Source organism: Mus caroli, unplaced genomic scaffold (assembly GCF_978045245.1).
Source record: "Mus caroli unplaced genomic scaffold, Mus_caroli_1 scaffold_14, whole genome shotgun sequence".
NCBI lineage: Eukaryota > Metazoa > Chordata > Mammalia > Rodentia > Muridae > Mus > Mus caroli.
In genome coordinates, this window is record NW_028227269.1 from 82,198,827 (window position 1) to 82,222,501 (window position 23,675).

The window sequence follows — 23,675 nt, forward strand, 5'->3', positions numbered from 1 at the left end:
TCCAGAAGTGTAAGGTGGGGGAGGAGCTCACTTTGTTTTTAAAATGACGGGGATGACCTCAGCGAGAGAGCTCATGCTTACTTAGCATGAACGAGGGCCTGGGCTCTATTCCCCGCACCAGTACGTAAGTGAATAAGGTAAGTTTACAAAAGAGCTTTGACAAAACACAATAGTCAGTCACCACATCTTTCTTCCCAAAATCCATCATCCAAGACACACTCAAGACAGTTTCCTGCTCACAGCATTTTATTACTGCTCATCAAGCCTGAACTATATTGATGACAAGAAACTCTTGGACTTTATTAGTAATTCAGAAGATCACTAGGGGCAAAATTTATTCGAAAAGTACCAAGTTCTAAACAGCTCCGTCAAGAAATTCGGTGTGGCTGCTGCCATGTTTGCTTACTAAAAAGATAAAGATCGGGTTGTTAGAATAATGAAACTGTGAGCTTGAGTTACTAGGGTTTTTGTTTTTTGTTTTGTCTTTTTTTTTTTAACATTTGAGAGGACGTCCAAAACACTGTTTTTAATGTTCAACCTTGACATGGTTTCATTATGTAAATATTTCAGTTATTAAAAATGTATATATTTGATCTTGGAGATGCTTTCTTTGAGTCTTGTAAATAAATGGCATTATGTTATAATTGTGTAGTGCATATACTAGAAAACAACCTGAAAAGATGAGTTTTTAGATGAATTTTTATGGCATCAGAAGATCAAAGTGACTACCTTATTTTAGATGAGGCTACTATACAGATATCTCTACATAGTGTTGATTATATTTTAAATTTATGATTTTGCAGTCATTCCAGAAAATTATACTTAATTATAAATTTATTATTATTTTTTTCAGATTCCTTCAACTACCACATCACAACCTTGTTTAGACAGTTTGTTTCTCTGTCTTTCAAACACATCGAACTTTTGTTTGTTTGTTTGTTTGTTTGTTTGAGACAGGGTTTCTCTGTGTAGCCCTGACTGTCCTGGAACTCACTTTGTAGACCAGGCTGGCCTGGAACTCAGAGAACCGCCTGCCTCTGCTTCCCAAGTGCTGGGATTAAAGGTGTGAGCCACCACGCCCGGCACACATCGAACTGTGCAAGGGTTTTGTTGTTCATTTGTTTGTTTTTGGTTCGCTTTGATTTGGTTTTTTGAAACGGTTTCTGTGTGTAACAGAGCCCTGGCTGTCCTGGTACTCCTGTAGACCAGGATGGCCTCAAATTTATAGAGAGCTACTACCTACCTCCGCTTCCAAGTGCTGGGATTCAAATCATGTGCCACCAGCTACTGGCCCATGCAAGTTTTTTTCCATTAGCTAATATTAACATACAGTTTTATTCAATCAGATTTACTTTGTCTTACTAGTCTCAGATACCTGTAAAAACTAGAAACGATGTTATCTGTTCCGAGTATACCTGATCCTGTAAAGCTCCTCCCTCTCAAGTCATACACGCCATTTCAGCAGAGCAGAAAAGATGGGAAAATTAATAGTTCTCTATACTTTCAAGTAGATTTTGTCCCTGAAATCTTGTATAAAATTCTCAGTTTTAATAGATCTATGCATTCTTTCCTGTTAGGTTTTATATTGGGTTGATCTGCTCATTCAGGTGATTAAAAACACATGAAGGTTTTACAATTAAAATGCTTTTTCCTCAGTTGACTCCAGAATAAATTTTAAGTATGTTAGGAAAAAGAATAGTTAAAATGTTCGTGATAGTTTTTCCTCACATTTTAATGGGCACCTTGGTCAGCTGCTCTGTCTTCTTAAAATGCCTAAGTGATTAGGGTAGGCAATAACTGAAATTTTATAACTATCAGGTTTTAAAGAGAATAGCATTTTTGTTATGTTTTTTGAGATAGCTTTTCAATCTAGTTTAGGCTGTCCTAGAAACTTACTATATCACAGACTGCTTCCTTCCATTGCAGTCCAAAGGGTTGAGTTACAAATGTGCAAGTGTTGTGATGCTTGCGAAAAAGAGTTAGCTATGCACAATTTCTTCTAGTGAGGATCAAAGTAACCTCCAAAAACAGTGCCCTAGAATACTGCAGATATTCTAAGCTTTATCCCAGCCATCTCCTGGGGGAAGGGGGGCTCTTTAAACGTATTTGAACTATCATAGTGTTTGTTTTGTGTAGTTCTCTGTACTATGAATTATGTAATATCAAGTAATATTTTTTCACAGTAAAATTTTAAATCTGGTATTAATACCAGCACTGGTGGATTAACACAGCTTGAGCCAAAATAGGTATCTGTATTTTTTCAACTACCTTGAAGAAAATAAAATGGCAAATACATATAAGTAGGCATCCAGTGTTTATGCGGTTTGTGTATCCAACTTGGTGTGCAGGATCCAACTTGGTGTGCAGGTCTGTGACTACAGAATAAAGATTTTTGTGTCAGAATGGTTACAGGTTTTTCTGGTTTTAGTTCAGCTTTATCTGTTTGCATTTGAGAGCATGCCTTCATTAATTCAAAGATTTAACTTACTGTTTTTTTTTTTTTTTTTGCTTTTATTTTTTAGAGACTAGGTGTAATTCCTTTGCCTTGCCCTATGTGAGTCTTAAAAGTGACCAAGTTAAAAATAGTTAGAAATACCTGCAAAATAAATGATTCAAAAGAAGAAAGAAGACATTTTTCTCAAGTAGTGTTTTAAGTTGCATGCCACAGCACTTACTAGTTGCACTGATAGCCTTTATAATAGCTGAACTGTGTAGTAGCCAAGCCCTCTTTTCTCCTCTTTCTTTGTAAGGGAGAGTGTTGCTCTGGCAGTCTTGGAACATCTTTCTTTTTTTTTTTTTTTTTTTTGGTTTTTCGAGACAGGGTTTCTCTGTGTAGCCCTGGCTGTCCTGGAACTCACTCTGTAGACCAGGCTGGCCTCGAACTCAGAAATCCGCCTGCCTCTGCCTCCCGAGTGCTGGGATTAAAGGCGTGCGCCACCAACGCCCGGCTTTGGAACATCTTAATATAGCAGTGTGACCTTGAACTCCTAGAGATCCTCCTGTCTCTGCCATTGTGGGTGCTAGGATTAGAGGCATGCACCACGACTGCTAGAACCTTTCCATTTTAAGTCTGTACTCCTTCCAGAGATTCATTCCATTGAAATCCTTTTGTGTCCTTTTTCCCTCTCTGCTTCCTTCTGTCTCTCCTGGGCTTTATTTAGGCACCTGTCTGCCCTTGGAGCTCAGTTGTAGAACTCAGTATTTTGCCTCCACTTCCAAAATACTAAGAAACAAGTCAGACAATACCAGATTCCTTTTTTTTTTTTATTATGTATGTGAATACACACCAGAATAGGGCATCAGACTTCATTACAGATGGTTGTGTGCTTGCTGGGATTGAACTCGGGTCCTCTGAAAGAGCAGTCAGACCTCTAAACTGCTAGGCAATCTCTCTAGCCCACTCAATTCCTTTTTGATAACAAAAGGAAAAATGAATAGTTCAACAGCTTTTATTTTTTCCTGGCAGCTTTACATTGTTGGTCGTTGTACCCAATTATCGAAAGTGAGGGAATTAGAAAATGAGGAAACATACTTTGATTTCTAGGCGATATTCTAAATAAAGGCAAAGTTTTCATTGAAAGATATTTCTGTAGGAAATCATTAAGTGTTTCTGTGAGCAAAAGTGAATTCTGATCATATGCAAATGTTACTTTGGAATCCTTGTTACTAAAACGTGGCCTGATTGACTAGGTCCTGGCTTCTAGTGACTACATTGCTAGTCTTGCCTTGCAGGCTCCTCTCCTAAGCGACCTAGTCAATCAGGCCAGGTCATTTCCTGCTTCACTCCTTAGTTACTATTGGGTTTTCTCATCTGTTTCCTGTTGCCAGGTTTTGAATAATGGGGAAAATAGATGCCACACTGCAGAGATTCTCAGTATTCTTTGGCACTGTTTGGTCATTCTTAGGTTTTAGTGTTTCTAGACCCTCAATGCTACATTACATTGAAAAAATAGAAAATTATTTAGTATGTGCCTTTCAAATGTCTCAGATCTTATTTACATGGTTAGAAGTGTGTGTGCCTTGATATTTCCATGGGTGCCTGAGTGGGATACATTGGCTTTTGGCACTCTATAAACATTGTCTATTTGATATTCACTGGTTGGTTAGTGTTTAATCACCTTTGCCCTTCCCTGGTGTCAGTCTTCCCATGTCTTTTATGTAATGTGTGTAGGGTGTTTATATCCCTAAAAAGGAATATAGAAAACAGAAGTATCTGTAGTCTACTCAGTTCCTGTCCCCCCTCCCCTTTGAGGGTTTACTTTTTACAAGAATCTATTGGAACACTGAGTGTAAATACAACTGCCATTCTTGTCCAGTAGACAATTCTCTTGCACATAGCTTTCATTCATGAGCTTTATAACCTAGGTGAACTATGATTTGTTGTAGGACATTGAGATTTTTTTTATATGCCAGTACTCCACGAACATCTTTGCATAAAAATGTTTGTCGAAATTGCTTCTCTGTATAGTTTACAGCATTTGCCATTCTACCAAAAAGATCACAATTATTGGAGTTTGCAAATGGCTTTTAGTCTATGCTTGTTTAGCAAGTGTATTGAGCTTGTTCTGTACTGTCTACAATTTTCTGCCTTCTTCCCGTATAAGTAAACGATTGAGGGAAAACTACCCAAGGTATGCTATGTCTCCCCCCAGCTGCCATTCCGCTGGCGGAAAAGACTAAAGTATGAAGATTTTATGCATGAAAATTGTGAAGTCTGAGTTTATTGAAGCAGGGTTGAGAATGCTGGGAGAAAATGGAGATGGATGCTCTGCTATTGAGAACGAGGCCTTCTGGGAAAAAGAAAAAAGGGAGTTTGACCTGTAATTTGCTAGGAATCCCAGTCCGATTTCAACTCACTGTCCTGCCCCCATCTCCTCCTGAGTATTATGATTTCAGATACAACTCCATCCCGATGTGTTTGTCTCTGTGGGGAGTAGAACCTAGTTCCTCGAGTGTGCTCCTTAAACACATTGGCCGTTTTCTGGTTATTTGGGATTATGAATAATTTATCTGTTGGCCTAAGTGGAATGTGTGGTGTGTTGTTGATAATTGTCTCTCCGATTAAGGAAGATCTGAGGGATGTAAAAATCAAGATAGGAAACATTCTTTGCTTTCCAGACGCTTGCCACTCGGGAAGACTTTCAGAACCTAGACTAATAGGGTATTTTTCAGGTTCTGTTTACCCACCAATCGCTTTGGTTTATTGAGAATACAAACAGTAAATTATATCCGTTTGAGGAACTGTTCAAATAAGTACTGTGGAGAAATGGGAAGTGTTGGACTTAAAATGTCACTACAAAGCAAGGCACGGTGTCCCCACACATGGAAACCAAATAAATAGGTTCAAGCCCATCTTTTCCTACAAGGTATGTTTGATACCGGCAGGGAACGCTCGAATCGCAGTCTCGACCAAAAACAAGGGAAAATGTCACTTGAAGACTGGGAGAACGCTAGACGCGCCTCAAACCCTAGAGAGGTCTCACGTCGCGCACATCCTTTATCTACGCGAGTGAATTAGGCCAGCTCCAGCCCCCAGCCCTCGCGGCCTGCGCGCGCCGCCGGAAGCTCCGTCCCCTCCCGGGTCTTGGGGCCAACGTCGCCGAGGCCGGAAGTTGCGACACCGGTGAGACCTCTAGGGCGGGGCCTAGGACGACCTGCTCCGTGGGCCGCGAGTATTCGTCGGAAACAAAACAGCGGCAGCTGAGGCGGAAACCTAGGCTGCGAGCCGGCCGCCCGGGCGCGGAGAGAGAAGGTGCGTGCCCGGGGTGTGCGGGGCCGAGGGTGTCTCTGCCGGTCGTGTTCACAGTCGCCTGCCTGCCGGGGGTCCGGGCCTGTGTCTCCGAGGGCTGCGCAGCGGGCGTCTCCAGGGATGAGGGGCGGGGTCCAGGCGGGCGGAGATCGAGGAACCCCGCGTGGGAAACGGGGTGAAGCCGGTTTCTCGGAACCCAGCTGGCGCCAACTGAGAGCAGCCCTCTCCGAGCTTTGGTACCCCGGAAGTGCTGGCTTCCCCGGCGGGCCGGGAGCAGGTGGCTGGCATCGCGGGTGGCCTCTCGGATCAGAGTGGAGCTAGAGCTAGAGGAAGCGCCCTAGGCTGGGTCGCCTTGAGCAACTGGTGAAACTCTGCGTCTCGTGCCCCGAGTGTGTCATAGTCCAGAAGTGAGTGAGTGGCACTCGGGGCTAACTTCTCAGGGTCTCTGTTGACAGGCGAAGAGTCGTATGTGTCTTGTTCTTTCTTCAGAACTGTCACGATGCATGTGTCTGACGCTGCTTGTAGGCGCCTTTAGTCTTTGCTAGTTCTTCCCTTTCACGTTTTCAAATGTGGCACTGCCGCGAACAGAGGTTCAGGCACATCCGCCTGGTAGTGGAGGACAGAGTGCATGAGACAATTGAGGTAACTTTTTACATAACTAGGAGAAATGAGAGTTCCAGTAACAGAAACGTGAGAAGGACAGGCGATCAACTAACGCATAAGATTGATTGGGTTCAAGTTTGGAGAATGAGAGAGAAATAAGGAAGTTAGGAAGTGGTTTGGAAATAGTACTTTTGAAGTGACAGCGGGTGAAGATGGCCTGAGGTCAGAGCTGTAAACTGTAAACATGGGTCACTTAAGTAGATTTGCTGTTTGATGTTGGAGCAGCGAACTGGGTGGGCGCTTAGGGAACTCAACAAAGAGCCAGGTAGAAGGAGGACAACGAGGCTGCTGAGGAGGATGAATGCAGAAACCACAATAGTGCACTGTCACAGAAGCCGAGAAAGAGCTTCAGGGAGCATTGTCAGCGATAGGAATGAAAGGCCTGGTGTTGTTTTAGAAGGATCTCTGTACCTTTGTACCCTTGAAAGATGAGCGTGAACCACAAATACTAGTTTTAAATGTTCCCACGGACACTTTTTTTTAAAATTTTTTAAAGATTTATTTACTTATTATATGTGAGTACATTGTAGCTGTCTTCAGACACCCCAGAATAGGGCATCCGATTTCATTATGGATGGTTGTGAGCCATTATGTGGTTGCTGGAATTTGAATTCAGGACCTTTGGAAGAGCAGTCAGTGCTCTTAACTGCTGAGCCATCTCTCCAGCCCCACAGACACATTTTTAAAGGTAACAAGAAGCAGTTGAAATTAGTCTTAATGATTTGTTACTCCAGTGTAGCTAACAGTTTCATTTTAACAAGTAACCCGTGTCAAATTAACTTGTCTTCTCTAGATAGTTAGGAGGCTCCTCAGTGACCAGAAGCAACCCCTGACTCTACAGTATCCCCAGCACCTGGCACAGTGTTTCCTTGTCTAAAAGGAACCTGATTCCTATTTGCTGCTCCAAGAATCCCTATTTGATTTTCAGATGTCTTTTCCAGTTCCTTGTTTGAGTGAGAGCAGAAAGAATTTATGCAAGTTAATTAGATGTAAATATTCGTTTTTAATTAAAAAAAATACTTGTATTCCATCCATTTCCACAGAAGGTAGAGACGTTGACTCACAATAAAAATAGCTTCATTACAGGATTATTAAAATAAAAGAACTTTGGGTGGAGTCTTTATAGTTTCCAGGTATAGGCGGTGCTTTAGGAGTCCCAGCTACTTGGAAGGCTGAGCGGGAAAATCAAGGCCAGCCTGGCTAACAGAGATGGTGAATGACTCGAGAGTAGAGCGAATTCATCCACCTGATCTAACCTAGGACGGCCTGTAGTCTGTTTGACAGTATAGATAGAGACCATGTTGAGTCTTATTCTGTGGGTGTGATATCTATGTGTACACCTCTACTTTATATGCAAAGCTGAAGTCTTTGCCTATATGCTCGCAAATTCAGAGGTCAGAGGAGGACAGGGGGAGCGTTTCTCCATTGTTTATCGCCTTACTTAAAAAACAAAAATGTTATTTTTGTGTGCAGGGTTTGGGGGGCTCCATGGTAATATTCGGAAGTCTGAAGTTAGCTCTCTCTTCCTACCTTTATATTAGTACTGGGCACCGAGCAGGTCTCCAGGTATGTGGGACAAGTACCTTTACTGTCTGAGCCATCTCAAGAGTCTCCCTCTTCCCCCTCCCCAGGCCTTTTTATTTAATTTTTTGTTGTTGTTGTTTTGCTTGGTTTTGTGAGACAGGGACTCTCTATGTAGCCCTGGCTTTCCTGGAACTCACTATCTAGACCATGCTGGCCTGAAGCTCCCAGAGATCTGCCACCACACCCAGCTTAATTTTAAAAAACTTAATTGTGTGTGTGGGAGCACGTGCGCCACGACACACAGATGTTATAATACACATGATCACTTTATGGAATCCTTCTTGTCTACGATATGTGGGCGCTGAAGATTAAATTCTGGATGTCAGACTCGGGCTGCACATGCTCATGAGCACCAACTTTATTTTATAAGGTACAGTCTCTTTTTTTTGAGCCGAAGCTGTTTCAGCTAGGTGGGCTGTCTGTCAGTCTCCTGGGAGCCTCTTTTCTCCACCTCCCAGTGCTGGGACTGTAGGCGCAGGAACTATGCCTGGCTCGGATGTGATGTTGGGAATTTGAGCTCTGCTCCTTTTGACAGCAAGTGCTTTTACCCACTTGAGCTAACTCCCTAGATCCTACTGTCTTGATATACTTTGAGACTGTTGGTGTGTTTCACCATAGACCTAGATGGATATTACTCTTGTGATTCTAAGGCTCTTGGATGTACTATTGAGCATATACTGCCTTTACAAAATCCAAAAGAAAATCCATATTCTAAATACAGTTTATCCTGAAGGTTTGAAATAAATTCTGAGCTGATTTTAGCTCATGTTCATTGTGTCTTGTGAGCCAGCCAGTTTTACCATTGTTTTGAAATAAGTTGCAGCAGTAAGTCTCCATAGCAGAGCTCCAAACCTCACAGCTTAGAGCACTTAAGTTAACTCAGTTAACTCAGGTCTCTGCTTTAGGGTGGAATGTGTGGCTCAGCTGGGACCATTTTGATTTGAGCATCTTCTCCTGGGGCCCAGGTTGAGGGGACAAAAACTATCAAACCACGCTGCTGACTTCTCAAGGCAAGGACAGCTGCACAAGCATGGCTCACATATCTGCCAGTGTCCATCAGCTAAGATTGCATTGACAAAGGCACAGTAGAGGGGCTCACACAAAGACTTAGAATAGAAGTAGAATAAAAAGAATAAAAAGAAAAAAAAAGGGAAAAAAAAAAAGACTTAGAATAGATGATGGCTGTCACCCAGAAAGAGGCCAAAGAGCAATCTCAGGGAATCGGTTCTAGGACTACTAGTTTCTAAAAGCTGAGGATGCTCCGGTCCTTACATTTAACAGTAGTATTTGGGGGTAAGAATGTAGTCATGTTCAGAGACCTTGCTTGATTCCTAACACTGAAGAAAAACTATGAACCAAAAATAAATGTCTTATTTATAAATCCTCCAGAGTACTTTAAATCATCTCTCAATTATAATACCTACTAATGTAAATGCTGCGTAAATAATCCTTACATTGTGTTGATTATGAAGAACAACGAAATCTACGTGCCAGATGTTTTCAGTCTACAGTTGATCGACTCCAAGGATCCTGAATTAGAAGATATGAAGGGTAACCGTGCTTCCCTTGGGGAGACTGGGGGAAGGAGAGACTATTTACTGAATAATAATTGTCTCTACCACAGATGGTTCGCAGAGGTGGAGTGGGATGGAAAGAGGGAAAAAGCCACCCTCAATAGGCTGCATCACTGCCCATGCTCCTTTTAGTTCTGTTACTTTCAGAACATGTCTTGTAGGGCTGGGGGAATGATTCGCTCTCTATGCCTTACGGATCATGAGTCTGTCTTGGGTATTCCTAAGTCAAGTACTGGAATACAGTTGAGGGTTTGCTTACATTTACTGTGATTTTTAGAAACCCAAGTAGAACAGAGTTTGATGGTACGCACTTGTAATCCTAGCACTCAGGAGTTGAAGCAGGAGGACTGCAAGCACAAGCATCTTGAGCAAGACCTGTCTCCATAAATGTAGAAATACCAGGGCACACCTTTAACAACAGCGCATGGGAGGCAGAAGTAGGAGGATCTCTGAGTTTGAAGCCAGCGTGATCTTCATAGCAAATTGCTGCCCAGCCAGGGTTACCTACTGAGACCCTGTCCCAAACAGACAGACAGCCAAGGAGAGAGATGAGGGCTTGACTTAGTGGCAGGACACTTTCCAAGCATATTTGTTTCCCACCAACCAAAATAAGTAAATCAAAATTCAAACTCTAATCAGAATTTGGGTTCCCTATCAGTGAGATGAGTAGGAAAAACCGCGTGGGGTGTGGGAGGGTGTGGGGGGTCCTGGAAAAGAGAGGAACAACCTGTTTGTTCAGCCTGCCTGTCAGCTGTGACACCTGGCCCCAGCTTTCATGGTAAAGCTTTAGTTTGTTTTGACAGGCAACCTTGAGATCATGGGGCTTTCGGCAGGCTCAAAGGGCGGAGAGATGAGGGAATAAAAAAAGGAAAGCTGGATCTTGATAACTCTTGTCCTCTTAGAGTCAGAACGCCACTTCGTGGGATAAAGAGCCATGTTACCATGAATATGCCGCCCACCTCCTAAACTTTCATCATGAAGTCTTTAAATCTGCAGCTCAGAACAGAACCCACTGTTCTGCTCCTCTGCCTTTTCTTGTAGGCCACTCAGCTCTCTTTGGAGTATGTGCCTTGCTAATAAACTTTTGCCTAGACTATATGTCTGTGTCTAGTCTGATTCTTCCTCTTCCCCACTTTGAGACAGGAACTGGGGTCCTCACTTCAGGCCATGGCAGCACCAGCCTGATTTGTAGGAAAATAAATCAAGAGCTTGAAAACTTTATTTATTTATTTATTTTCTACCTCACACCTTGAAAGCTTTTTAGCACTACAGCCATTTATGTATAGCAAAAGAATAATTTTGGTAGTTTTTAAAGTGGTAGAAGCTGGGTAAGTGGCTTAGGGACATTCCGCCACAGGCCCTTTGTGGTGATAAAGCCATGCTTATGTCTCACTGAAGATGTTTTGTAGTGTGCCAGTTTTATTTACATTTGTCTCAAGACTTAGAAAATGAGTTCAGTGTACAGTGAGATGGGAGAAAGTACCTGTTGGTTTTTTTGGGGGGTGAGGGAGTTCGAGACAGGGTTTCTCTGTGTAGCCCTGGCTGTCCTGGAACTCACTCTGTAGACCAGGCTGGCCTCGAACTTAGAAATCCACCTGCCTCTGCCTTCCAAGTGCTGGGATTAAAGACATGCGCCACCACTGCCTGGCTAGAAAGTACCTTTTTTGTGTCTGGTTTTTTTCTCTCCTTTAAAATTGTTTAAATTTCAATTAGGGTCTCTTGTAGCTCAGGCTAGCTTCAGATTTACTTTGTAGGCAAAGATGATTTTGAAGTTCTGACTCTCCTGCCTACATTTCTTCTAAGTGGTGGAATTACAAGTGTTCAAACCCATACTGGTTTGCGTATAAGGGGATTGAACCCAGGGCTTGGTGTGTGCTAAACAAGTACTCTATGAGCCAAGCTACATCTCCAATGCTGTGGTGCTTTAGTGAATGGGAATTTCTTTTAGGAACCTATTCTGAAACTTTTAACATTTTGCTCCTGAGATGTTTTAGAAGTTTTGATGTTGAGAGGAGGTTTTCTAGCTGGATGGATTTTCTTTTTTCCTCCGCTACGTGGGTGTGTGTACATGGGTGTGTGCTGGAGGCTGTAGTCTTTCTGGTTCACTCTCCACTTCCCTCACTGAGCTATGGGCTTAGTCAAACCCAGAACTCACTGATATAGCTTGTCTGGCCAGCCAGCTTGCTTTGGGGAATTCCCAGTTTCTGCCTCTGTGTTCTGGAATTAGAGACAAGCCACCAGACCCACCCAGTATTTAGGTACGCTCTGAGGAATCGTATATCCAGTCCTCACACTGCATAGTAAGCGCTTTAACCACTGAGCCATCGCTCCAGACCCTGCATCATCAGCTTCTCTGTGGAGCACATCTAAGCTGTGAGATTACTCAGAGGCTGTGGCTTTTCCTCCCCTTGTATATCTGCTTTTGGTTTCCCCACTGCTAAGGATGGATCCCAGGGTCTGCACATGCTGTGCAAGCACTCTGTCACAGGGCTGCATCCCAGTTCCTAGTCTTCGTCTGATAGAAATTGTCGTTGCTCATCAAAACAATGACTTCTTTTTCCTTTGCCTGACTGCCCAAATTGTTGTGCTTGGAGCAAGCACAAAGCAGAGGGTAAAGAAGCATTTATCAGATCAGAACTGATAGGAAAGTTCTAGTAAAGAAATACATTGTGGGCAGAAACAGGTGGCGTCCTTAAAAGGGAATGGCGTCTGTTTATAGCAGCCAAGAGACACATTGCCTGGCCTTACCTTTTGAGCTATTTGTATGAGGTCCAATTTGATTAAGTAAGAGCTAGTCTGCTCATTGTCTTGGGTAAATGTATAGACTGGCCATGTCGGGTAAGGTCCTCCGGACATTAGGAGTTAGTCTTGTTGTGTATATGAGGTCAGCAGCACAGCTGCATAGCTAGGATCTGATTGTTAGTGAGCATTTTGGTTTTTTACTGTTGTCCCTTTTGGCCTCCTCATCTCCACACAAGTGTCTGAGAGAGAGGAGCTAGATGTCAGGAAGGTGCTGCTGTGTGTCCGTCTTCAGTGGCTGTTTAGAAAGGAAAGCACCAAAATCTATATCCCTTTCCCTCATCCCTCTGCAATCCAGGTCTCTTGTCAGCTACTGGCTTCTGGTGTTCATAGCTCTCAGCTGAGAATGTTATCAACTTTGCAAGTGTCTTCTGCCATGCTTCCTGGGCAGTGGGGCATTGACCTTTTCCAGTGATGGTTTCGGCTGTTGTTAGATCCGAATCAACTCCGTTTGGTCTACCCCCTTTGTACCAGGAGTGTGTACTTGTTCCATGACCTGGCCATGGCCTGCTTCTGCTTCGGGGCTTATTCCTTCTGATCATATTCCATCAGGCTCTTCCTGGGAGTCGTGTGATTTCTCTGGGTGAGCAGAGGAGCCCGGGCTGAGTCTCCTCACCACCTGGAATCTGGATTGGGGGTGTCACTCATCTGTCCCTTAACCCTGCACAGGCACATTTGTCCCCACCTTGATGTTTATGACATTCGAAAGCAGAGTCTTCTAGAGATTTTTTTTTTGAGGGGGAGGGGTTTGAAAGGTAAGGAAAGAACTCCCTGGAATGGGGGATAGGGGATTCAAGAGAGTTGTCCCTTTTATTTATTTTCAGACATTTTTGTAGATTTATGTGTATAAGTGTTTTGCCTGTGTGCATAAATATACACATCTGTGTGCCTGGTGCCTGTGGAGGTCAGAAGAAGACACCAGATGCCCTGAAACAGGAGTTATGAATGATTATGAGCCACCAAGTGGGTGCTGGATAGCAAACCTGGGTCCTCTTCAAGAACAGCAAGTGCCTTGTAACCACTGAGCCAACTGCAGCCCCCTCCCTCCCAGGGAACTGTATTAGGGTTTCTACTGCTGCGGACAAAAACACAATGACCAAAAAGCAAGTTGGGGGAAAAGGGTTTATTTGGTTATACTGCCAGATCATAATCCATCATTGGAGGAAGTCAGGACAGGAAGTCAAGCAGGGCTGGAATCTGGAGGCAGGAGCTGATGCAGAGGCCTTGGAGGGATGCTGCTAACTGGCTTGCTCCCCCTGGCTTGCTCAGCCTGCTCTCTTATAGAACCCAGGACCACCAGCTCAGGGATGGCACCACCCACCTTGGGCTGGGCCCTCTCCTGTTGATAATAAATTGAGAAAATGTCTTACAACTCAATCTCATGGAGGAATTTCTTCAACTGAGGCTCCTTCCTCTCTGATGACTCTAGCTTTTGTTAAGTTGACACACACACAAAACCAGCCAGTACAGGAATAAAATTTTTTTGGGGTGTGTGTGGTTTGTTTGTTTGGTTTTTTGTTGTTTTTAGACAGGATTTCTCTGTGTAGTCCTGGCTGTCCTAAACTCACTCTGTAGCCCATACTGATCCTAAAACTCAGAGATCTGTCCTGCCTATGCTACTGAGTGCTGGGGTTAAGGGGGTGTATCGCCATTGCCCAGCTCCCATGGGAACTTTTTTTTAAAGAGTCAAACAGAATAATGATTATGAAAAGAACTTTGAAAATAGCATTGGGAGCATGCTAAAGTGATGGCTGTGTTATTGGTGGGTCTTAGAGGATTTGTCCCAGAACGCCCCAGTGTGGTTCCTTATAATGGCTAAACAGGCTATGTGAGCCTGAAAGAAACGACTTAACGGACACAGTCCCACCCATTGTAGCTTACCTGTTTAAAATAAATGCTAGGACTGTCTGTGCAGAATCTCAGGTTTCCTTATATAGTGGGAGCACGGATGTTAAAGATCTTGTTACTTTGTAAGCAGTAGTTTTGCTAGGAATAAAATGAGTGTAATATAACCTAGTCGGCATTGTTGTAAGCTCCTAGAGGCAGGGACGTTGTTTTGCACAGAGTCCTGTATGTGGGTTAGGATCTTTTGATGCCAGACAGGGTAAGATGGTTGACTTCCTTGTATTTTGAGACAGGGTCTCATTGTGAGGCTAGGCTGCTGTGCATGCTTGGATTAAAGGCATGTGCCACCAGGCTCAGCCACTGATTTTATTGTAAAATGGATGGGTAAAGTGAGCATAATGCATTAGTTAAGGTGTTCCCACTTTCTGTTTAAATTCTGCATGGAAGGAAGGAGAAAGATGAATATGAAAGACAGTTTACAACGGTCTCAGCCCTGTGCTCACCTTTGCCCCGCCCTTGGGTAATTAGTTGTGAGGAGTTCTTAAGAGTTCTCCAGGAAACTGTGAGTACTTCTCATTAGAAACCACTGTGAGCCAGGCGGTGGCGGCGCACACCTTTGATCCCAACGCTTCTGAAGTTACAGTAGTCTCAGTGCTTGGGGTCTCATTGCCATACCCTTAAAAATGTAAGTCTGACAGCCAAAGGTTGTGTATGGCGAGTTAACCCAGGTCTTCTGGCTTGCAAATATTTGACTGGTCCTCTGCCAGTGAAATGAGCCAATTCAAGCAGAATTAATGTATGTAAAGAAAGGTTTATTGGGAAGCCACTCTTGGGCAGATTCACTGGTCTCAAGGAACAAGGCAGGGAAGTCATCATGGGGAGGTCAAGAGAAAGGGTATGCAGGGAGAGAGAAAATCAGAGAGGCGAAGGAGGCAGGGGAGAGAACAAAGCATCTGGATTATACAGGAAAGAACTTCTGGGGAAGGGAAAGCCCAGCTCTTTGGCTAGAAAGTTCAGGATAGGGGGTCGGATGTGCAAGGTAAGGGACTGAGAAGGCATGCTGAGAGAACCTGGAGGCCAGGTCTGCTTTGCTATGTAAAATATACATTTTAGCACTTTAATCTGGGACTGAAACCCAACATCCCAGCCTTTCGTTGATTATAAATGAATAAGGGGCAATGTAATCGTCTATGTCTGTTTCCTGCTGACTTTGGGGCTTCATTATGGTGGGTGTTGGTCAAGTTTGGGAAGAGCAGGTGGTTTTACCTACTGTCCAGGTTGTGGGACCATTTGGGGCTAGCAACTTGACGGCCTAGTTGAAGAGCCTTTGGGTAGCTGCTGCTTTTCAGCGCTGTCCTGAGTGCAGGTTCCAGGAAACACCTGGAGTTGGCAGGATGCTGGGACAGACAGGTATGGTGGTTGATCACTTGGAGCACTCACTGTAAAATGAGTCCTTTAGTTCAACCCCTCAGAGACCTGAGAAGGACAAATTTACCTGAGTAAGCAGGAAGTGTAATCTAACTAGCCTAAGTAACAATTAAAATGACAGACTTACCCATTGCCCAGACAGCCACTCCATCTGAGAACAGAGGCAGTCTTTGCCCCTCTGGCCCTCTGTGGAGAAGGAACATGAGATAGACCAACCTAACCTTGTCTTAGGCACCATGGGACAATTAGCTCTGGTGTCTTTGTCCACGTTTCCGGCAGTGTCCTGACAGGGTCAAGGTACTGGGACAAATATGGCTGGTGTAGCCACAATCCAGGTGGGGTCCTTCATTGTTGTGCCCATATCTTGGAGACCTTGGAACAGGGCACTGCTATATTTTGGAAATCTCTGTCTGTCGTGATATATTTAAGCATCTTAAATGCCATCTTCAGCAGGTCTCTGAAGTGCCTGAGGACCATCTGTCTATCAGAAGTATATCTGAATAGACAGCTTTGCTTGTTTCTCCTTATCCATCTTAGGCATAGCCTTGAAAATATAGACAGATGGGTAGATAAAGTTTGAGGTTATCTGCTCTACACTGTACCTGTGGTGTTAAAGTACCTTTTAAAGAGTGAAGACATAGAGCATAAGTTTCAGAATACAAAACCCAAGTTTTAACAAGTGTTTACAATTTAATGTCTCCAAAATTAATACCAAGTGTGTTATTATATGTTACAAGGTTTGGTTGTCAGGGCCACCCAGCAAGGTATGTTGTGTTTGTTTGTTTGGTTTGATTTGGTTTAGTTTAGTTGTTTTTGTTTTATTTTGTTTTCTTGAACCCATAACAGGGTTATCTGCCAGCCATGTTCTTGTCCTTAATCAAGATGGTGGTGAAGCCATGGTGCCACCCTCTTTATCCCATGATAAAGATGGCAACCACTTCATAATCTTTCTGGCAGCGGGTGATTTAAAAGTAGCAGTCTGCTCCCTACCATCACTGTTGCCAGTGAGGCAGCACATGGTCCTGGGGGTTGTGGGTTGGGGGCAGGGCTAGGTGGCACCTGGAGCTGTGTGTGGGGAGGTGGTCAGCTGCTGAAACTGTTGTGGTCAAGCGGGCAAGTGAGAAGGCGATTCCCAAGAATTAGACTTATGGAGTTCCAACTAATTTGGATAAAGTTTTCAATTTTAGATGCGGTGGCACCCATTTTTCTAGGCTTTGCCAGGGACCAAAGGCTCAAATGTACATTGTCCTGCACATAAGCCTGGGGTTATACAGTTGGGGTTGGGGGGATTAGCCTCAGGTCAAATATCTTTGAATCCAAGGCTCCCCAGAGGCTGGCTTCTGACACTCCGTCTTTCAAGGCTGCTGGGAGGTGGTTACTCCTGGAGTCCAAAATCTGTTGCATCAGGGGCAGAGAAAGATGGGGGAAAGGAGTGGTCCCCTATTCTCACGTGGCTGGGGCTTCAACTCCTCCAGCGTCAGGACACCAGATGATAAGTTATTTCTCCACTGGTGAAGTGAGCCAATTGAAGCCAGGTTAAAGTATATTAAGGCAGGTTTATTGGGAAGAAGCTCTCAGGTGGGCTCACTGGTCCCAAAGTGGGGAAGGAGACGGGGAGGAGGGAGAGAAAGAGAAAGAACATGTGCACACAGGGAGAGAGAAAATGGAGAGGGGGCAGAAAGAGACCAAAATGTTTGGATTATGTAGGAGAGAGCCTCTTGGGGACCAGAAGCCAGTGTAGGGACTAAGGGATGCTGGGAGAACCTGGAGGTCAGTTCCTGTCTTGGTATATAAAATATGCATATGAAATATGCACCTCAGCTGTTTGTCCCGGGTCTGAATCCCAACAGGTACAAGTGGATTTGACTAATGATGAGTGGCTTGATAAAATTCTACTTTATACTTAATCCAGGAACCAACACAAGACAGCAGCCCTTCGAGGTCCTTAGACAGCTTGGAGGAGAACACATGAGAGAAAGGTTTGTTCTTTCAGAATGAAATTCGTGAGAGTTTAAAAACAAATGAGTCGTAGCCATCTTAAAGCATAAAGTCTTGTTTTCCCTTTTCAGAATCCCAAGAGGCTTTCTTTTCTTTGAGAAGGTATTTCTGTCCAGCTGCTCCAATGACAGAGATACCTGCACCTTTGTCCTACTTCCAGAATGCACAGATGTCTGAGGACAGCCACTCCAGCAGCGCCGTCCGGAGCCAGGTACAGCGTCAGTGCCGGCCGCTGCTGAGGCCGGGGCAGCTTTGCTCTACTTTGCCGAATGTCTTTTCTTGTTAAACGTTAAGCTGAGGGGAAATGTCACAGCCTTGTTGCTAGGGGACCCCAAACTGCACTTGTTTTACTCTGTTCTGCAGGGGGGACTTACCCTCATGTCACCCCCACTGAAACTTTGTCCATCTGCATGATATGTAAGGACCGCACGCTCTGCATTATCTGTCTTGATTGTACTCTTCTCTAGGAAGGAGTGCATTGTATTATGTTTTCTAGTGCCGGCCAGTTTCTGACAGTGCTCGGTAAGTATTTGGTGACGGTGATTATACAATGCAAGGTAAACTGCTAGGAGTTCAGGAGAGGGGTGGGATACAAGGTATATACACGAACTCTTCACAGACCACACACACTAAATCTGTCTGTTGTAACCGTGTTAGCTAAGCACTACTGACTGGAGGCAGACTCCACAGCGGGCCTAGGAGCTGTCTAGGGAATCGTTAGAATTTTTTGAGGTACAACCAGGATGGAGGGAAACCTTGACAAAGCCAGTCTCAGGTCTGCAAACCTGCCTTGAGTAGTTTGTACTCGCTAGTGAAAGCTGTCATTAAAGGCAAGTTACAAGTGAGGATTAGGGGAGCCTGGAGAGATGGCTCGGGGGTCAAAGCAATTTCTGCTCTTCCAGAGGACCCAAGATAGAGCTATATGAGGTGGCTCACAACTGCCTGTTAACTCCAGCTCCAGAGGACCTCTTCTGGTCTCTGAGGGGTGTGTCTGTGTGTGTGTGTGTGTGTGTGTGTGTGTGTGCATCAAGATTGAGCCTTAAGACTTTGTTTCTGCTCTGAAGATTTAGAGTTCCTCGCTTTCCCATCGGTACATTTTAGATAATTGACTGAATAATCTCAGTACTCCCCTAACTGGGAGAGTTTGGGGAGGACCAGGAGATTGGAGGAGCCTGCGACTAGAATGTAGGACTTTGAGTTTTAAAACCGTTGTAATCCTGAACAAGTAGGGTCAAGATTAAACTGGTTACTCCTACCACAAGTATAACAAGTTGAAATCATTTTGGAAAACCCTAACCAAGTCGTACTTAGTTGCAGCCTCATGTAAGTTTAAGCACCATTATTTGTTGGTAGGTGACATAATGAAGAAGACCGTGTAAACCCTCTTTTGTTCCACGGATCTCTTGCTTTACCATATCCTTGTAACCTCTTAAACAGAGGCAACCACAGGCTGCAGGAGTCCAGAAAATCGTGTCGTATCTTGGGCTGCTATGTATTAATCTTACTTATGGTAAAGGGACTTGATGTTTGATAGGTGATGTTTTTTAAAACCCAAAGATTTCTAAAACGGTTATTGTATAATGTTCTAAGCATCTAAAGCAGCAGTTCTCAACGTTACTAACACTGCAGCCCTTTAATACAGCTCTTCATGTCATGGTGGCCCCAACCATAGCATTATTTTCATTTCTACTTCCTAACTGTAATTCTGCTGCTGTTATGAATCATAACATAAATATCGGATATGCAGGATATCTGATGTGTGACCCTTGTGAAAAGGTTGTCCAACCCCCAAAGAGGTCGCGACCCCCAGCTTGAGAACCACTGATCTAGAGTGTAGCAAACAAATAGCCAACTTTATTCAAGTTGGAGACTGTGTTATTTGGCATATAAGGCAATTTTTATTAAGCTTTTTCTGTGTTTATTTTAAAAGAGAGTGCATCCTATTGTGTAGACTGGACTCCCGGCCCATCTGCTTTAGCTTCCCAAGTGCTGGCATGATGGTTGACTGCCACTAGGCCCAGTTTATTTTGATGGGGCCTTGTTGAATTGCCCAGAGTGGCCTCAATTTCAAGATCTTCCTGCCTCAGCCAGAAAGTATCAGCATGCGCTACTGTACCTCGCTGACAGCCTTTAGGAATGGCTCCACTGTGGAGTAATTGCCATATGGTTAACTGTACATAGAGGATTCAGGGTGATGGCTTTTTTTTTTTTTTTTTTTTTAATTTTCAAGATAAGGTTTCCAGGTCCTGTCTGTCCTGGAATTTACTCTGTAGACCAGGCTGGCCTCGAACTCACAGAGACCCACCTGCCTCCCAAGCACTGGGATTAAAGGTGTACACCACCACTTCTGGCTCAATGCGATGACTTATAGCATGCATAAATACTCATAAAAATCCATTGTAGTGAAGAAAAGAACAGGCCTCATTACCCTCAAGTTGCCCATGTTCCCTTTGTGCTGTCCCCATGTCTTGCCCCACCCCTAGCAACCACTCTCAGGTCTTTTTGTCACCTCCCTCTGGGGTTACTCTTCCAGAAGTTATATAAATAGAGCCATGCTGGGCTGGAGAGATGGCTCAGCCATCAAAGGTGAGGCTCACTCAAAATTAAATAGAATCTTACAGACTTTTTTTGTCTGGCTTCTTTAATTAGCATAATTATTTTGAAATTGATGGGTGTTATGTCAGTCGTCTCGTTTTATTTCTGAGTTGTAGCCGGTTATATGCTTATGCCATAGTTCTTTGGCCAGTTCCTTATTTCAATATTTGGGGGGCTTCCAATTTGACATATTACAAATAAGGTGCTGTGGATATTCAGTTACAAAACTTCAAGTGGTCATGTGCTCATTATTTCGGGTAAATGCCTAAGAGTAGAACATAACCCAGTGTTGCAGGCTGCGGTGAGCTTCTTGAGATAATACCAGTTTCCCAAATTGGTTGTATAACTGCATTCTTGGATTCCTGATATGCCTCGAAGCCACCCCACTCTCGTCGGCCCTCAAGGGTCAGTCCCAAGCTTTCAAACCTTTTAGAATGTATGTGCTAGCATTTCCTGGAGTCTTTAATTTGCATATCTCTAATGTTTTTGTTTATCACACTGTTGAACCTTCTCCATTGAGATGTCTGGTGCAGTGTGCTGCCCACTTTCAAACTGTGAGACTTTTTATGTTCTGGATATGTAAGTTATAATACATGTACCTTGCAAATCATTGAATATCAATGAAGTCCTTTTGTCATTTTTTTCTCTTGGAAATGTGGGGTTTCTTTTTTTGTGAAATTATCTATGAAATCTTATCCTGTATTTTTAAGTTTCTTTCCAAATCTTTTTTTTTTTTGGTAGTTAGATGCTTTATAATTTATCTGTTATTGGGTATCATGGCACACACTGTAATCTCAACTTCTTATTTGGGAAGCTGGGGCAAACCCAGCTCAAAGCCCAGGCTCAAAGACAGCTTTCATTTAGATCTGTGGTCTGTTTTAAGTTGATTTTGTGTATGTAACACAATATGGGTCAGAGTTTGTTTCTCTGTGGATGTCCTTGATCAGCATTGCGTTTGAAGAAGGCTGCTGTTTGCAGTGAAGTGTCTTTGTGCCCTGGTACATACTGGTTCATAGATCTGGGCTCGATTCTGTCCCACTGATCAGTTAGTGCTTGTACCAGCAACACATTCCTGCTATTACTGTAATTGTATATTAGGTCTTGGTATCACTGTTTAACAAGGTGGTTGTTATTTTGGTTTTGGTTCTTAATAAAATAGTTGGGCCTGGTCGTATACATCTTTAGTCCCAACAACAGGAGACAGGAAGCAGATCTCTGAGTTCAAGGTCTATTTACTTTGTATATTTAAGTCCTTAGTGGTTTTGCCAATCACTTTGCAAACCTTTCTTTTAAAAGGCCAACTGGCAGTTTGTGATTGCATTGATTCCCTTCCTATGTTGTGTAGAGGATTTGTGGAACTGATATTTTCATAATGCTGGTCTTCCATTCCATGAATAGTATAATTCTATATTTATTTAGATCTTTTAACTAAAATTCTTGATTGTGGTAAATAACACAAAGTTTAAAGTTACCATCTCATCCATTTTGTTTTTGTCTTTGTTGTTGTTGTATTTTGTTTGTTTTTCTTTTTTGAGACAGCGTTTCTCTGTAGTCTTGGCTGCCCTGGAACCCATTTTATAGACCAGGCTGACCTCAAACTTACAGAGATCCTCTGCCTCCCCATGGCCAGGATTAAAGGCACATGCCATCACCACCTGACTCATCGTAACCACTTTTTAACTCATAGTTTAATATTAACCACATTCATAGTGTGCTCTAGAACCATTGAACTGCCCTGCCATCTGCACGATGACAATTATCTTTTCAGGTTCTCAGTGTGACACTCTCGATCTTGCCTTCTCCTGGTTTGCTTACTTCGCTCAGTGCGATGCACTCAAGAGTCACCCATATCATAGTGTGACAGGATTTCTTGTCACATTGTTTTCCTTCCTACTCCCTCCTGTCTTCTTTCCAGCATAGCCAGGACTACAGGTGTGCACACCATGTCTGCCTAGGAGTTCTTTAAGGCTGAGGAATTCTCTAGTGCATATTTATAATGCTTTTTTTGGTATCCATTGTCAGTGGATGTTTGAGTTGTTAGACTTCTGCCTCCTGGCTATAAAGGATAGTGTGCTCCGGTGAGTATGGCTGTGCACACTTCTCTTTGAAATCCTCTTTGCAACTTAGTAATTTAGTTAATATACTCAGAGTGGGATCGCTAGATCATATGCTCTTTTTAATTATTTTGAGCAGGGTCTTGGTTTGCCCCAAACTTAATGTCCTTCTGTCCTGAGTGCTGGGAATGCAGGGTTGTGCCACCATGGCTAACCCCACCCACCTCAGGAATACACGTGTTGCTCTCCTTAGTGGTTGTATCATTTTATGTACCAGAAAACAAAATATGAGGCCACAAGTTTCTTCACATCACCACTTGTCATTTCCTCTTTATTTTCCTAGAGTTGCGTCTCTAACTCGGTAAGCCCTGTAGACTGAGCTACGTCTAGCTGGTCTTTGGTAGGGGTGGTTTTGATAGTGGCTATCCTAGCGTGAGATAAGCTTTGATATGTTCCGGAGAGAATCTACCAAGAGTTTCTTGCATTTGTAGATTCCCTGTTCTTTGCTGCTTGTTCCTTTGATGCACTTTGTGGGTGGTGTAGTTGTTTGTTTTGCTTCTGTTCTTTAATTTCTCTTAGCACTGTTTTGTAATTTCGAGAGTACAAGACATTTGGGACAGGAGTCCCTAGACTACTCTTGGTTCTGTAATTCAGTGGGAGGCCTCATAGACCACAGGAAAACAATAGTGTTCACTGTTACAGTTGATTGCAGTGAAAGAATACAGATTATTGCCAGGCAGTGGTGGTGCATGCCTTTAATCCCAGCACTTGGGAGGCAGAGGCAGGTGGATTTCTGAGTTCGAGGCCAGTCTGGTCTACAGAGTGAGTTCTAGGACAGCCAGGTATACACAAAGAAACCCTGTCTTGAAAAACAAAACAAAACAAAAAAAGAATACAGATTACCATTGGTAATAGAAGGCACATCAGGCAGGCCAGAGGGCACCTGCTTGAGATTCCAGTGGCTTTATGCAGACAGTGCTTAATTCTCCTGGCTACAGCATGTGACAACATACTTGCCGTATTTTCAACCAGGAGAACAAACGCAAGCCTCAATGGCCAAGGTTTTTACTGTTAGTGGTCCATACAAATGTGATTGGCCTTTGTTTTCTACACCCTTTAGGGGCCAAGCTAACTCTGACCTCCTCCGAGATCATAGACTAGGTTGCTGGTGTGTCCCAAGGCATCTGTAAACAGCCCAATAGGCTACTTCAAGGGCTTGCAGACCCCTCCTGGGTCTGAGCAGTGCAGAAGCCTCTTGGCAGGGCCGGGTTTAGGAGACCCTAAGACACAGAGTTCGTAGCTTTACTGCTCAGTGGGACCTTAAATCTTTCTAACCACCTGGCTTGGTTTTCTGGTGTCTTTGCCGTACTGCCCAAAAGGAATCCC

The 23,675-nt window shown here is 43.6% G+C and overlaps 1 protein-coding gene across 2 annotated transcripts in view; it reads left to right on the forward strand.

The window, feature by feature from the left end:
• Positions 1-5,614: 5,614 nt before the first annotated feature.
• The window catches only part of Psen1 (presenilin 1), a 46,150-nt gene continuing 28,089 nt past the window's right edge, over positions 5,615-23,675 (forward strand). The window contains exons 1-3 of one of the 2 annotated variants that reach the window (XM_021179114.3): positions 5,615-5,752; positions 17,555-17,621; positions 17,712-17,851. In XM_021179114.3, coding sequence (XP_021034773.1) covers positions 17,765-17,851 — 87 coding nt within the window. In that variant the 5' untranslated portion in view covers positions 5,615-5,752; positions 17,555-17,621; positions 17,712-17,764. Of the gene's footprint in view, positions 5,753-5,912; positions 6,157-17,554; positions 17,622-17,711; positions 17,852-23,675 lie in introns of those variants that run through there. The other variant, XM_021179115.3, reaches the window with a different exon arrangement.